This window comes from Danio aesculapii, chromosome 18, assembly GCF_903798145.1.
Source record: "Danio aesculapii chromosome 18, fDanAes4.1, whole genome shotgun sequence".
Classification (NCBI taxonomy): domain Eukaryota; kingdom Metazoa; phylum Chordata; class Actinopteri; order Cypriniformes; family Danionidae; genus Danio; species Danio aesculapii.
In genome coordinates this window covers 27,381,359-27,395,418 of record NC_079452.1, presented here as the reverse complement: position 1 = coordinate 27,395,418, position 14,060 = coordinate 27,381,359, and the positions used below count along the sequence as shown (strand labels likewise).

At 34.9% G+C, this 14,060-nt stretch overlaps 1 protein-coding gene across 1 annotated transcript in view; it reads left to right on the top strand.

The window, feature by feature from the left end:
* LOC130245302 (protein unc-13 homolog C) overlaps window positions 1-14,060 on the top strand; it is a 384,171-nt gene that overhangs the window by 297,390 nt on the left and 72,721 nt on the right. Inside the window, exon 22 of the mRNA XM_056477954.1 lies at window positions 5,549-5,626. Within this exon, the coding sequence (XP_056333929.1) occupies window positions 5,549-5,626 (78 nt within the window). The remainder of the gene's footprint in view (window positions 1-5,548; window positions 5,627-14,060) is intronic.

The window sequence follows — 14,060 nt, the reverse complement described above, 5'->3', positions numbered from 1 at the left end:
CTTCATTCATTTATTTAACTACAACTGCTTATTAACAACTGTTTATTAAGTTAAAGTTTTGATACTGATTAGAGCTTGAAGTGGTGATGAGGTCTTAAAATATTCTGAGAAGGTCTTTAAAAAGTCTTAAAAAAAGGTATTGAAATTTCCTTTAGGATTCCTGCTTATCAGAATCAAGTATTCAGCAGACGCCATAGTATACGTTGTTATAATAAATAGCTATTGCGATATTCAAAATAAACAGTAAGTGTATAATAAATAGGCCCTTTTGAGTTCATTGTAAAACCTTTGCAGCACAGTCTCAGTGGTAGTATGATAAAATTCCACCAATTTCCATATTAAAAGACTAAATTACATGTAATAGTGGTATTAATCAACCCTTCAGCAATCCAGCATTACTGTGGCTGTAGGGTGTCGTACTGTTGCCAGGCAGCTGAGCGTAAAATCAGGAACAAATAATGGAAAAAAGCTTTGAAATGTGGAGATAATTCCAGACCTTCACTGCCTAAAGGACAAGGCTGTTTTTCAGGATGTGTTTTCATGACATTATTTGATTCACTGTACATGTGAAGTCATTTCTGCACCTCTGGAATCACCAATGGGAATTAGAAATATTCATTGAGTCAAGGTTGTCTTAGCGAGGTCAGGACTTAAAGATTTAAAAATGTGTGTTTTTAATTTTGGATGAATGGATGGATGGGATGAAGGAATGAGTGGATGCATGAATGAAGGAATGAATGAATGAATGAATGAATGAATGAATGAATGAATGAATGAATGAATGAACGAATGAAGGGATGGATGCATGAATGAATGAATTAATGAATGTAGGGATGGACAGATGAATGAATGAATGAATGAATGGGTGGATGGATGAATGGATGGATGGGTGGATGGATGGATGGATGGATTGATGGATGGATGGACGAATGAATGTAAGGATTGATGAATGAATGAATGAATGAATGGATGGATGGATGAATGGATGGATGAATGAATAAAGGAATTAATGAATGAATGAATGAATAGATGGATAAATGACTGAACGAACGAACGAAGGGATGAATGAATGAATGGATGAATAAATGAATGAAGGGATTATTAAATTGATGGGTGGCAGGATGGATGGATGGATGGGTGGATGGATGGATGGATGAAGTGATGAATGGTGAGAGGGAGGATGGATGGATGGATGGATGGATGAATGGACAAATGGAAGGATAGATGTATAAATAAATTACATAATAAATTGATGGATGGATGGATGGATGAAGGGATAGATGGATGAATGAATGAATGAATGAATGAATGGAAGAATGAATAAATTGGCGTAATGATGTATAAAGGAATGAAAGGATGAATAAATGAATGAACGACCAAACGTAGGGATGAATGGATGGAAGAATGAAGGAATGGATGAATGATGAATGAAGGTATGGATAATTGAATGAGTGAATGAATGAATAGGTGAATGGATGGATGGATGGATGGATGGATGGATGAAGGAATTAATGGATGGATGGATGGATGAATTAATGGATGAAGGGATGGATGGGTAAATGAATGAATGAATGAATGAATGAATGAATGAATGAATGAATGAATGAATGAATGAATGTAGGGCTGAATGAGTGAATGGATGGAAAAGGATGATATAATTGATTCATGGCAGGATGAATGAATGAATGAATGGATGGATGGATGGATGGATGGATGGCTGGATAAGGGGATGGATAAATGAAGTGATGAATGAATGGTTGGAGGGAGGGATGAATGAATGGATGGAGGAACGAATGAATGTATGGCCAAATGGATGGATAAATTAATTCAACGAATAAATGGGCGTATGGATGTGTGAAGGAATGGATGGATGGTTGAATAAATGAACGAACGACCGAACGCAGGGTTGGATGGCTGGATTGATGGATGGATGGACAGATGGATGAATGGATGGATGGAAGGAGGAATGAATGAATGAATGAAGAGATGGATAAATGGACAGATGGAAGAATGAAAGAATGAACGAATGAATGAAATGCAAATAAAAATGACCTCAGCCTTTTGAACAGTTCTCTAATAGTTCATCAATCTGAAGCCAAGGAAACTGCAATAAATCCCTCAGCATATTCATAAATATGTAAATAGGCAAATGAGGGCAGTAATGATATGCGTCCTCCAAGGCCACTGTAATAGATTTCTCGTGTCAGGTTTGCATGAAGTAATCAATGCCTCCTACAAGAGCCTTTACCCATAATCCTGTGGGAGGAGCAGCACTTCATCTGTATTCATTACAGACTTTCACAATTGGAAAATACATTGAAGAAATCTCTCAGAAACCTGTAATAAAATCTACTATTAACATACGCATAACAATATAATCAACATGTTTACAGTAAGTTGTTTGAGTAGATTTTAAGTTTTTTTTTGTTGTTGTTGTTGTTTTGTGCATCACTATTATGGTTTTAGTGACTTGTTCAAACCCTCTAAAGCCTTGTTAATATAAAATGAATCTTGTGAAGTGGCATTAGAGCATTGAGCAGCTTTGGTTAATGTTCCTGCGGGTTCAGTTTGTGTATTGATTGGATGCTGGGCGGCTGAATGGAAATCGTCATCGTGCCAATAAAACACAGCAGATTGAACTGTGCTGAAATGAGGACGTCTGCATGTCTGATCAAGCTTTCAGCTCTGACAGAAATCAGTTACCGTTAATCTCAGATGCTCCTGCTCGTGCGCGCACACACACACACACACACACACGCACACGCACACGCATTTTCTGCTTTTATTTGGATCCAAAAGAATAGGCAAAACAATAAGAATCCAAACACTCTAGGAATCAAACACGGAGAGTCTAAAAACCCTTTTGCATTAGGAACTACTTTCTTCTGCCATTCATTCACATCTGCAGCTGACGGTCAGAACAGCAGAAACCGCTGCTCACTCACCAATGTCACTTTAGAGCTAGTGTTTGAATAATTCCCTAGCGTAATGTCTGAAGTGATGACAAAACAGCTGATTTTGCTCACATTTTAAGACTATAAGGCTGAACGGTATGAAATGCCATCAGTCTACGGAGATTTACCAGTATTTCTCTGTTGCAATTGGGAGATCACAAAATTACTATGGTATAAATACAGCACTACAACATACAAAAGAGAAAGGGATCGACTGTCATTTACCTGTTTAATAATGATTTGATCAGCTGTAGTTTGAAATATGTACGCTGGTTTTCTCTTAGGCCTTATTATGCGGTCTCTGTCGCCATCTTGTGGATGATCATCGTCAACCATCTTTGCTCAAAGACAGGCTAATAATCACTCTCAGCACATATAAACATTTTATAATAAACTGCATAGTTGTAATCTAAACAACTACATTCTCAACTAAAAAAGCCTCAAAAGTACATTATGTTGTTCAACAACAGCAATATTTGTCAAACTGTAGAGCGTCCTCAGCTTGTTTGTGTGTGTGGGCAGAGTAATACACAAGGGTGAAGGGTGAAGAGGCGGTAAGAGTGCTGTTACTGGCAGATTCAGAACTGTTGTATGTATGTATATATATATATATATATATATATATATATATATATATATATATATATATATATATATATATATATATATATATATATATATATATATATATATATATATATATATATATAATTACATACACCTTTTTAAATCAAAACTTAAACTAATGCAAAACTAATCTTACAAAAAAACTTAAGATCACAGTTCAAAAATTTTAAACACAAAAATTTGTATGTTGGGAAAAAAATTATAAATAAATAAATAAATAAATAAATAAATAAATATGATATTTTGTAGCTTGGAAATATTTTTTTTTATTCTTGTTTGAATTTAAATGTATTATCTTTTTATTACTAAAGATGTTCTGTGAACAAAGTTTATTTTAATGATATAACTGTTTAATAAAACATTTTATTTAAATGCACCAAAATATTGCTTGTATTCACTGAGAAATGGATACAAATATTTTACTATATATATATAAATTTGTATAAACAAATAGTATTTGTATAAACTATATATATATATATTTATATATATATATATATATATATATATATATATATATATATATATATATATATATATATATATATATATATATATATATTTATTATTATTATTATTATTATTATTATCATTATTATCATTATTATCATTATTATTATTATTATTATTATTATTATTATTTATTTATCAGTTCACACAATTTCACAAAAAATCTGTCTATTAGAATTATTTCTAAGGCATCATATGTGACACTGAAGACTGTAATGATGCAGAAAAATCTGCTTTACATCATAAAAATGTATTAAATTTGAAAATAAATACAAATACAAACCAGTTATTTTAAATTATAATAATCATTCACAATTTAACCATCACAATAAAATATCACAACACTCTTAAACAACACTGTTTTAAACATATATAATGAATAATCGCAGCCATTTTAAACAACCCTCAATCATGAAATCAGCATATTAGAGTGATTTCATACGTAACACTGAAGACTGGAGTAATGATGCTGAAAAATCAACTTTACATCACAATAAGTGATTTATATTTATATATTTAAAATAAATTATATTTTACCATAAATATTTCTTTATTTAACCAGATAAAACCCCCATTGAGTTCAAGATCTCATTTACAAGGGTGACCTGGCCAAGAGGTCCGCAACACACGACTTATGAAAAAATAAAAATAATAGAAAATATAAAAAACTATTTAGTAAATCAGCTATACTACATTACAATATGTTAAAAACACATACATTGAGAAATGGACTGTTGTTGTTTGTTATAAATAACAGAGCGAAATTATTAACGCAATCTCACGGCAATTCGTAACTTTTTGATTTAGTGTCTAATTCGTATGAATTCGGACGATCTAATTCGTACAATGTGGTACGATTTGCTCATCCCCTAATGACAGTTGGGTTTAGGGGTGGGGTTAGGTGCCACGCCTCCTTTTTAAAATCGTTTAATTTCATACGACTGAACTTGTACGAATTTGTACAAATTAGCCTGACAAAACGTAAAATACTTAAGTTTTCTCGTGAGATCAGGCTGGAAATTATTTGAGTGGGATGAGTTCAGACATTTTAAGTTCAGACTGAAGAGTGTTCCAGGATGAGGAGGCGACATGACTAAAGGCTCGCCTCCCCATTTCAGTTCGAATGTAATGAATAATCCCAGCCGTTTTCTCAATCATGAAATCAGCATATTAGAATGATGTCTGAAGGATCTTGTGACACCGAATGCTGAAGTAATGATGTTGAAAATGTAGCTTTGTATCATAGACATATATTTTGATTTATTCATTTATAAATAAAATTTTCACAGTTTCTGCAGAATTTGTTGTCAAATCAGTACAAATCCACCTTGCTGGCCAAAATAATCTTTGTTCAGAAACATGTTGAATGCTATAGAATGTAAATGTGTGTGTTATGTCTTATAAGCTCATGCGCTGTTCATTTTAATGTCTAAATCTACTTTTACTTCTCTTTCCAGACCATAAATAAAGTGCTCATCCAGTACGCAGCCATCATCTCCAAAGACTTCACCAATCATCTCAGCAAAGAGAAAGTGGTGAGTCTATACACTCAGGGTGTCTGTGGGGTCTTAAAACTCTTAAGAATGTCTAACAATGTCATACGTTAGGCCCTAAAAAGTCTTACATTCACTGAAATATTGTGTTGTAGGTCTTGAATCATTTTAAACTGGTCTTCATTTTCCTATGTTCATGTAAAGCTACCCAACAATCTACCTCAATAAAACGTTAAGCAAATGTTGTAGTTATTAACTCTCAATGTGGTTTAATTATCTTTATATGGGCACAGTCATATCACCCTGCAGCCCAAGAGTGGTTACTCACTGAAGCTAAGCAGGGCTGAGCCTGGTCAGTACCTGGATTAGAGACCAATTGGGAAAACTAGGTCGCTGTTGGAAGTGGTGTTATTGAGGCCAGCAGGGGGCGCTCAACCTGTGGTCTGCATGAGTCCTAATGCCCCAGTAAAAGTGAAGGGGACTCTATGCTGTCAGTGGGCGCCGTCTTTCGGATGAGTCATTAAACCGAGGTCCTGACTCTCTGTGGTCATTAAAAATCCCATGGCACTTCTCATAAAGAGTAGGGGTGTAACCCCGATGTCCTGGCCAAAGTCCCTCTATCGCCCTTACGATCATAGCCTCCCAATCATCCCCATCCACCGAATTGGCTCTATCACTGTCTCTCCCCTCCACCAATAGCTGGTGTGTAGTGAGCGCTGGTGTCCAAGTGGATGCTGCACACTGGTAGTGGTGTAGAGAGACCCCCCTCCCCCTATGATTGTAAAGCGTTTTGGGTGTATGGCCATACACGATAAATGCGCTATATAAAATACACACATTACATTACATTACAATAACATTTGTTTAAAAGTTCTCTATTAATGGATGACACTGACCTGGACTGACTGTTGTGCATATATTCAGTTCATTATGAATGAATAAACCAGTCATTAAGTCATTATTTTTTAAAGAAATGTTATGTTAAAAAAAGTGTATGTATACAACTAGAGTTTGCTTGTTTTGACACAAATTTGTGGCAAAACAACTACTTTATTTTGGATGAGGCAAGAAAAAAATGTTCTATTATCGTTAGAAAAATATACTCAGTGTTATAAATAAATATATACTCAGCCCTGTAAAAATGTACTCAGCCCTGTATAACAGGGTGTCGGCGGGCTCTTTAAAACTATTAAAAGTTGACAAATCATTTATGAGTAAATTAAGACCCTTAAAAGGTGTTACAATGTCTTAATCACGTTTTTACGAGGTCTTCAATTTTGTTCAAGCATTGTCCAAAGTGTTTGACTCCAAAAAAGCTTAAAAATATTTATTTTCCTCCTGATATTAACAACGGCGTGCTCGATCCACACGATTGGTTCAGGCCGGAGCTCCTCCGGCCAACCTCCTCCATCTGGGTGATTTGCGTAATTTGCGACAAACGCGGGAAGGTGATGTGGACGCTCTCCACATGTAGCAATAACCATAGAGCGAAGCAGATGGGATATTGAGAAAATGTAAGTCTGCGTACTCCTGGTTGGAGAAAGATGGATTTAAACAGTGGCTAAAACCTGTCGCTGAAAACAACCTGAATTTATTCAGGTTGTTTATTGGCTGAAACAACGCTGAATTTATTCTTTCAAGCTTTGTTTCTTCTGAGCTTATCTGAGTTCTGTTGCATGGCTGTGCTCCATTGATTTATTCAACTTCAACTGCTTATCAACAACAGTTTATTAACAACTGTTTATTAAGTTAAGGGTTTGATACTGATTAGAACTTGAAGTGACGATGAGGTCTTAAAATATAATAGTCTTTAAAAAGGTACTGAAATTATCTTTAGGATTCCTGCATATACCCTGTATAAGCCTGAAATTGTTTTCATAATGGTTGTTCACTGTAAAAAAACAATGCTTTTCTTACTTGGGGGGTTTGTGTTGTTTCTATGCCAAACATTTAAAGATTATTAAATCAAGAAGCCTTTTCTTGATGTGTAAAATATATCGTTTTCAGTCAAATGAAGTGAGTTTTTCCTTAAAACAAGCAAATTAATCTTCCAACAGTGTAAGAAAAACAATCTTATATCAAAGTGAAAACAAGAATATTTTGCTTACCTCATTGGCAGATTATTTTGCTTGTTTTATGCAAAACTCACTTCATTTTGACTCATTGTTTCTTAAAACAAGACTATTTGTTTTTCTTTTATTTTTTCTTGCATTTTCAAGGCAAACAAAAAATAATGTATTATTTTCAGAACTAATAATTAGTGATTAATTCATTTTTGCCTTAAAACAAGCATAAAACACTGCAAATGGGGTAAGCAAAATAATCTTGTTTTCGGTTTTAAGTAAATGTTGATTTCTTACACCATTGGCAGATTATTTTGCCTGTTTTAAGAAAAAAAAAACCTTCATTTTGACTTTATTTTTCTAAACACATAACAATATGTTTTACTAGTCTAGAAAATGCTTCTTGATTTAGAAACTTTTACATATTTGGACTAGAAATAAGACAAAAAAAATCTCAAATGCACTTTTGGTAACACTTTAAATAATAGTTAATGTTAGTTAATGTATTTATTAAACTGTAAAACCCAAAAAGTTAAGGTAACTCAAACAATTTGAGAAAACCGATTGCAACAAACCATTTAAGTTCAAAAACGAATCCTAATGAGTACTGTGACCTTAATCCATTTGAGTAAATGAAGCAATTTGTAAAACCCAAATAAATGAAGAGAACTCAAACCAACTGAGTACTGTAAAACCCAATAAGTTAAGACAACTCAAACCATTTGAGCAAACCGATTGCTACAAACCATTTGAGTTAACAAACTAATCTATACGAGTACTGTTAACTTACTCCATTTAAGTTGAAGTAATGAGGTATTTAATCAACTCATTACCTTCAACATTGAGTTCAAAACTCTTTTCAAATTAGTAGAATTAACTTTCAGTCAATCTTGAGTTAACTACACTCATTTCATTTGATAAACTTGACTATTGGGTTTTACAGTGTAACATTAAGTATGATTAATCTTGTACAGCATTTGAAGAGTTCAGATGCAAAACCCTCTAAATCCATCATAGCTCTTTTTTGTAAATGAACATTTTCTATCAGGCTTATATAATTAGGTTCAGAACTTTATTTTATAGATAACGAAAAGGTTATTAGCTAGTAATTAAAATAACTTTTTTTGAAAAATGTCACTTTAGACAATTCTTTAGTTTTTAACCATGTTGATTTTCTCTTGTGGCAAAACCAGCTAAATCCGCTTGTGCTTTTTATGCAAAAACCTCTAAATCCACCTAATGGGACAAGACAGTGTAATTAGTTGAAAAAAACACTAAATATGCCATTAGAAATGATTTTACCAAACATAAAACACATTACACAAACCATCTGAAATTAAAAACACATAAATCTGTCAAGTAAGTGGCGGTTCATTTCGCTGTGGTAACCTCTGATAAACCAGAGACTAAAGTAAAATAAAATCTGTCAAGTAAGTGCATTAATCAATAACATTAAAACTGACATTAATTAAATCTTTACAATCTGTTGTCATTTATGATGTTTGGTATTTAGATTTAATGTAAGTAGAGCAATGTAAACATTGTAAGCTAAGCTTGGTAAATTCAAATAATGTAGTGTAAAAACATTATGAAACATCTATATATATATATATATATATATATATTAGCCTATATTATCTCTACAAAAAAGCTTACATTAGCAAATAAAACACAAGGTCTACAAGGCAAAAAGGGGATGCCTCTCAGACACTTTTTGAAGCCATCATTTATTCATTCTCACCATACTCAAGGTCTTGGTCTCTATTTCATCTCTTGTTTATCCTCATAGTATCCATGTGGGATAAAAGAACAGCATCTTAACTTCATCTTTCATGAAACGCAGTTGCCGTTTAATGTATAGTAAATCAGACTCATTTAAAGTAGCGTCACTGCGCAAAAAACCTCTATAGATGCATGCTACACTTCCGACTGTACAGTGTGTTTTCTTGTTCTTATAATGCACAGAGTTTTGAGGTAAAGGATGTTTTTATTTGCCATTTACTGACAGTCGGGCAGGCTCATGCAGTTCATCAAACTCCGTCTTTTAAAATCTGAAGCAGAATAAAACAGTCTCCTCATAAAAAGCCGGAGGATCAGCGCGTCATTACATTGAAAACATATGATTCGATTCGCGCCTTCTGATTAGTTCTTGGGATATAGCGGCTTTTGCTATTAAAGGCAAGTGGCGTTTAGAGGCTTTTGCCATTAAACTGTTATTTCAACACAATCTCACGGCAATTCGTAACTTTTTGATTTAGTGGCTAATTCGTATGAATTCGTACGATCTAATTCGTACAATTTAGTACGATTTGCTCATCCCCCAATGACGGTTGGGTTTAGGGGTGGGGTTAGGTGCCACGCCTCCTTTTTTAAATCGTACAATTTCGTACGACTGAACTTTTACGAATTCGTACGAATTAGCCACTAAACTGTCAAAACGTAAAATACTTACGTTTTCTCGTGAGATCAGGCTGGTTATTTCTGAATGCGCTGATGCTGCGATATAAATTATTTCAAGTAAAAATATTTGTTAAACATGTAGTACATGCCTAAAGCATTCGCACATTGTCATTATCCAATTTTTGGCGGAAGTGGCGTTTAGCGGCTTTTGCATCTGAACTCTTCATTTATTAATCATAGTTCAACGTTAACTAATGCGTTATTAAAATTAAAAGTTGTGCTTGGTACAGTTAGTTAATGCACATTGAGTTAACTTAACATTAACAAACATGAATAAATACCGTAATGAATGTATTACTAATAGTTTGTTCATGCTAGTAAACCAACACAATCTCACGGCAATTCGTAACTTTTTTTTTACTGGCTAATTCGTACGAATTCGTACGATCTAATTCGTACAATTTAGTACGATTTGCTCATCCTCCAATGACGGTTGGGTTTAGAGGCGGGGTTAGGTGCCACGCCTCCTTTTTAAAATTGTACCATTTCGTACGACTGAACTCGTACGAATTCGTACGAATTAGCCACTAAACTGTCAAAACGTAAAATACTTACGTTTTCTCGTGAGATCAGGCTGAGTAAATACATTATTTTCTACATTAAGTTTTTCCCCGCATTTTTTGCAGCGTATAAAACGTCTTGATGAAACCTGCAGAAACCCTGATGAACTTTAAACCTGCTCCATCATAAAAGCTCAGCATGTTTTAAAGCCATGACCCTGAGATTGTCCGAACACATCCTAATGGGATTATCCCGGAGACGCTTGCATGCAGGCCACAAAGAGACATATAACACAGAGACCTTCTCTCGTCCCCGTCTGTGCTTTTAACTTTGCTCTCTTTGTGTAAAACTGACAGCGTTCGCGGCGCTAGCTCAAAGCTGCTTTTGTTCTAGCCTGCAGTCTTCCTGTAATGATTATTATAGCTTGACATGCAGGACGCGAGGAGAGACAGATGTATCTTTTAAGTGCCGTGACAGAAGCATAGAGAGAAAATCAGCCGGCCGGTAATTAAAGACGTATATCTGCCTCAGTCTGGAAAGATAGATCCATCGCTCGACTGACAGCTCAATTCATTCTCAGAATATCTGCATCTTTAACACACAAAAAATCTGTCATCGTTTACTCCCCCTTCACTCGTTTCAAACCTGTTGAGCTTCTTCTTCTGTTGAACACGAAGGAAGATAGTTTGATGAATGATGGAAACCTGTAACTCTTGACCTCCATAGTATTTGGCTTCAGCTTCTCAAAATATCTTCTTTGTATGAATCCAAAATCAAACATAAATGTGCTTTAGGTATGTCGGTGCTCTTGGATAAGGGTTTCAAGAAGATAAGTCCAAGGCACTCGAAAAGTAAGTGGAAAAACATTAAAGCTTTTATTAACATGGCTATTATTTAATTTAAAACCCACAAAGACCTGATATATACATGAATGGGATCAATTTCAAGCTACCCAACTATGAATTCCCTACTGAAAAAACAGCTTAAACCAGCTTAGGCTGGTTGGCTGGTTTTAGCTGGTCGACCAGCCTGTTTTTAGAGGGGTTTTGGCCATTTCCAGGCTGGTTTCCAGCCATTTCCAGCCTGGTCTTAGCTGGTCAGGCTAGGAGATGACCAGCTAAAACCAGCTTGACCAGCCTAGGCAGGCTGGGAGCCCAGCCAAAACCAGCTATGTCCAGCTTAAACCAGGCTGGTCAGGCTGGTTTTAGCTGGATTTAGCTGGTCATTTTCCAGCCTGACCAGCGAAGACCAGGCTGGAAATAGCTGGAAACCAGCCTGGAAGTGGCCAAAACCCCTCTAAAACCAGGCTGGTCGACCAGCTAAAACCAGCCAACCAGCCTAGGCTGGTTTAAGCTGGATTTTTCAGCAGGGTTGTACATTAAAACAAGTGATTCTGTTAAAGATTCAGACTTAATCTGTTTTACAGCGGTCACATTTATGTGTTTCATATAAGAGTTTCATCATAAGTGCTCTGTTGTTGAAAATTAATAAAGGGTTGTTAACCAGACAGCCAAAATCCAATTTTAGTAGCATCTTAAGAGTATGATGACTACTGCAAGTGTGTGAGATGTGAAGCTTCATTCAAGATCTGACAACTTGACAAATATTGACAAAAATTGATTTTTCATAACTTTTTCTGTATTAAATAAACTACTATACATAAACAACTACTGTCATTGCTACCGCTGCCTTTTAAATCTTGCATTTACCAACTGCGCAGAAATCAACAGTGCAACTGGGGTATAATGCCAGATTGAGCTGAAAAATACTTGACGATATTAAAAAAATCGTCAATTGTGTGAGATGTGAAGCTTCATCCAAGATCTGGCAACTTGACAACATGGATAAAAAGTGATTTTTTGGTAACATTTTTATTATTTTATTTATTATTTTTTTATTTATTAAATAACTACTATACTAACTACTACTGTCGCCGCCTTTCAAATCTTGCATTTACCACTGCACAGAAATCAGCATTTCAACTGGGTTATAATGTATGTTGCCAGATTAAGTTAAAAATGCTTGGAGATTTGAATAATTCGTCAATTGTGTGAGATGTTAAGCTTCATACAAATTCTGGCAACTTGACAGACATGGACAAAAAAAAGTGATTTTTTTGGTAACTATTTTGTATTAAATAACTACTATACTATTCTACTACTGCCATTGTCATTGCTACCGACGCCTTTTAAATTTTGTATCTACCACCTGCGCAGAAATCAACGGTGCAACCGGGTTATAACCTATGTTGCCAGATTAAGCTACTTGACAAATATAGACAAAAATTGATTTTTCATAACTTTTTCTGTATTAAATAACTACTATACCATAAACAACTTCTACTCTCGTTGCTATCGCTGCCTTTAAATCTTGCATTTACCAACTGCGCAGAAATCAACAGTGCAACTGGGGTTATAATGTATGTTGCCAGATTGAGCTAAACTACTTCAAGATTTGAATATTTCATCAATTGTGTGAGGTGATGAGCTTCATCCCAGATCTTGACAGACATGGACAAAAAGTGATTTTTCATAACTTTTTTGTTATAAATATCTACTATACTATATACTACTACTACTGTTGTTGCCACCGCCGCCGTTCAAATCTCGAATCTACCAGCTGCACAGAAAACAACACGTAACGTGGTTGTACATGTTGCCAGATTGAGCTGAAAATACTTGACGATATGAAAACTCGTCAGTTGTGTGAGATGTTAAGCTTCATACAAATTCTGGCAACTTGACAGACATGGACAAAATAAAGTGATTTTTTTGGTAACTATTTTGTATTAAATAACTACTATACTATTCTACTACTGCCATTGTCGTTGCTACCGACGCCTTTTAAATTTTGTATCTACCACCTGCGCAGAAATCAACGGAGCAACCGGGTTATAACCTATGTTGCCAGATTGAGCTAAAAAACACTTCAAGATTCGAATATTTCATCAATTGTTTGAGATGATGAGCTTTATACAAGATCTGGCAACTTGATGAACATGGACCAAAAGAGATTTTTCATAACTTTTTTATTAAATAACTACTATACTATACTACTACTGACGTTGCTACTGCTGCCTTTCAAATCTTGCATTTACTACCTGTGCAAAAATTAACAGCACAACTAGGTTTTAATCTCAAATCAAATCAGGCCTTTATTTGTCATATACACTTTCGTATAGTGAAATTGAACCCCCCCTAACCGTACACAAACATCACAATTTTCAGGGGAAGACAGGTCACAGGAGGTAGCATTTAGAAAAGGAAGTAAGATACATTTCAGGATAGGGAGGCAAAAAAAAAACTCCTTCTCATCTTGCTCTTGAATTAAGGCAATGTGAGACCAGGGAGAAAAAAAGCCTAGCAATCAGCACATAAACACAAGACAGACACAAAATTGCCACAGTGGATGGGAACAGGGGGTGTGGATATAGTCCGATGAGGGCGGCAGTC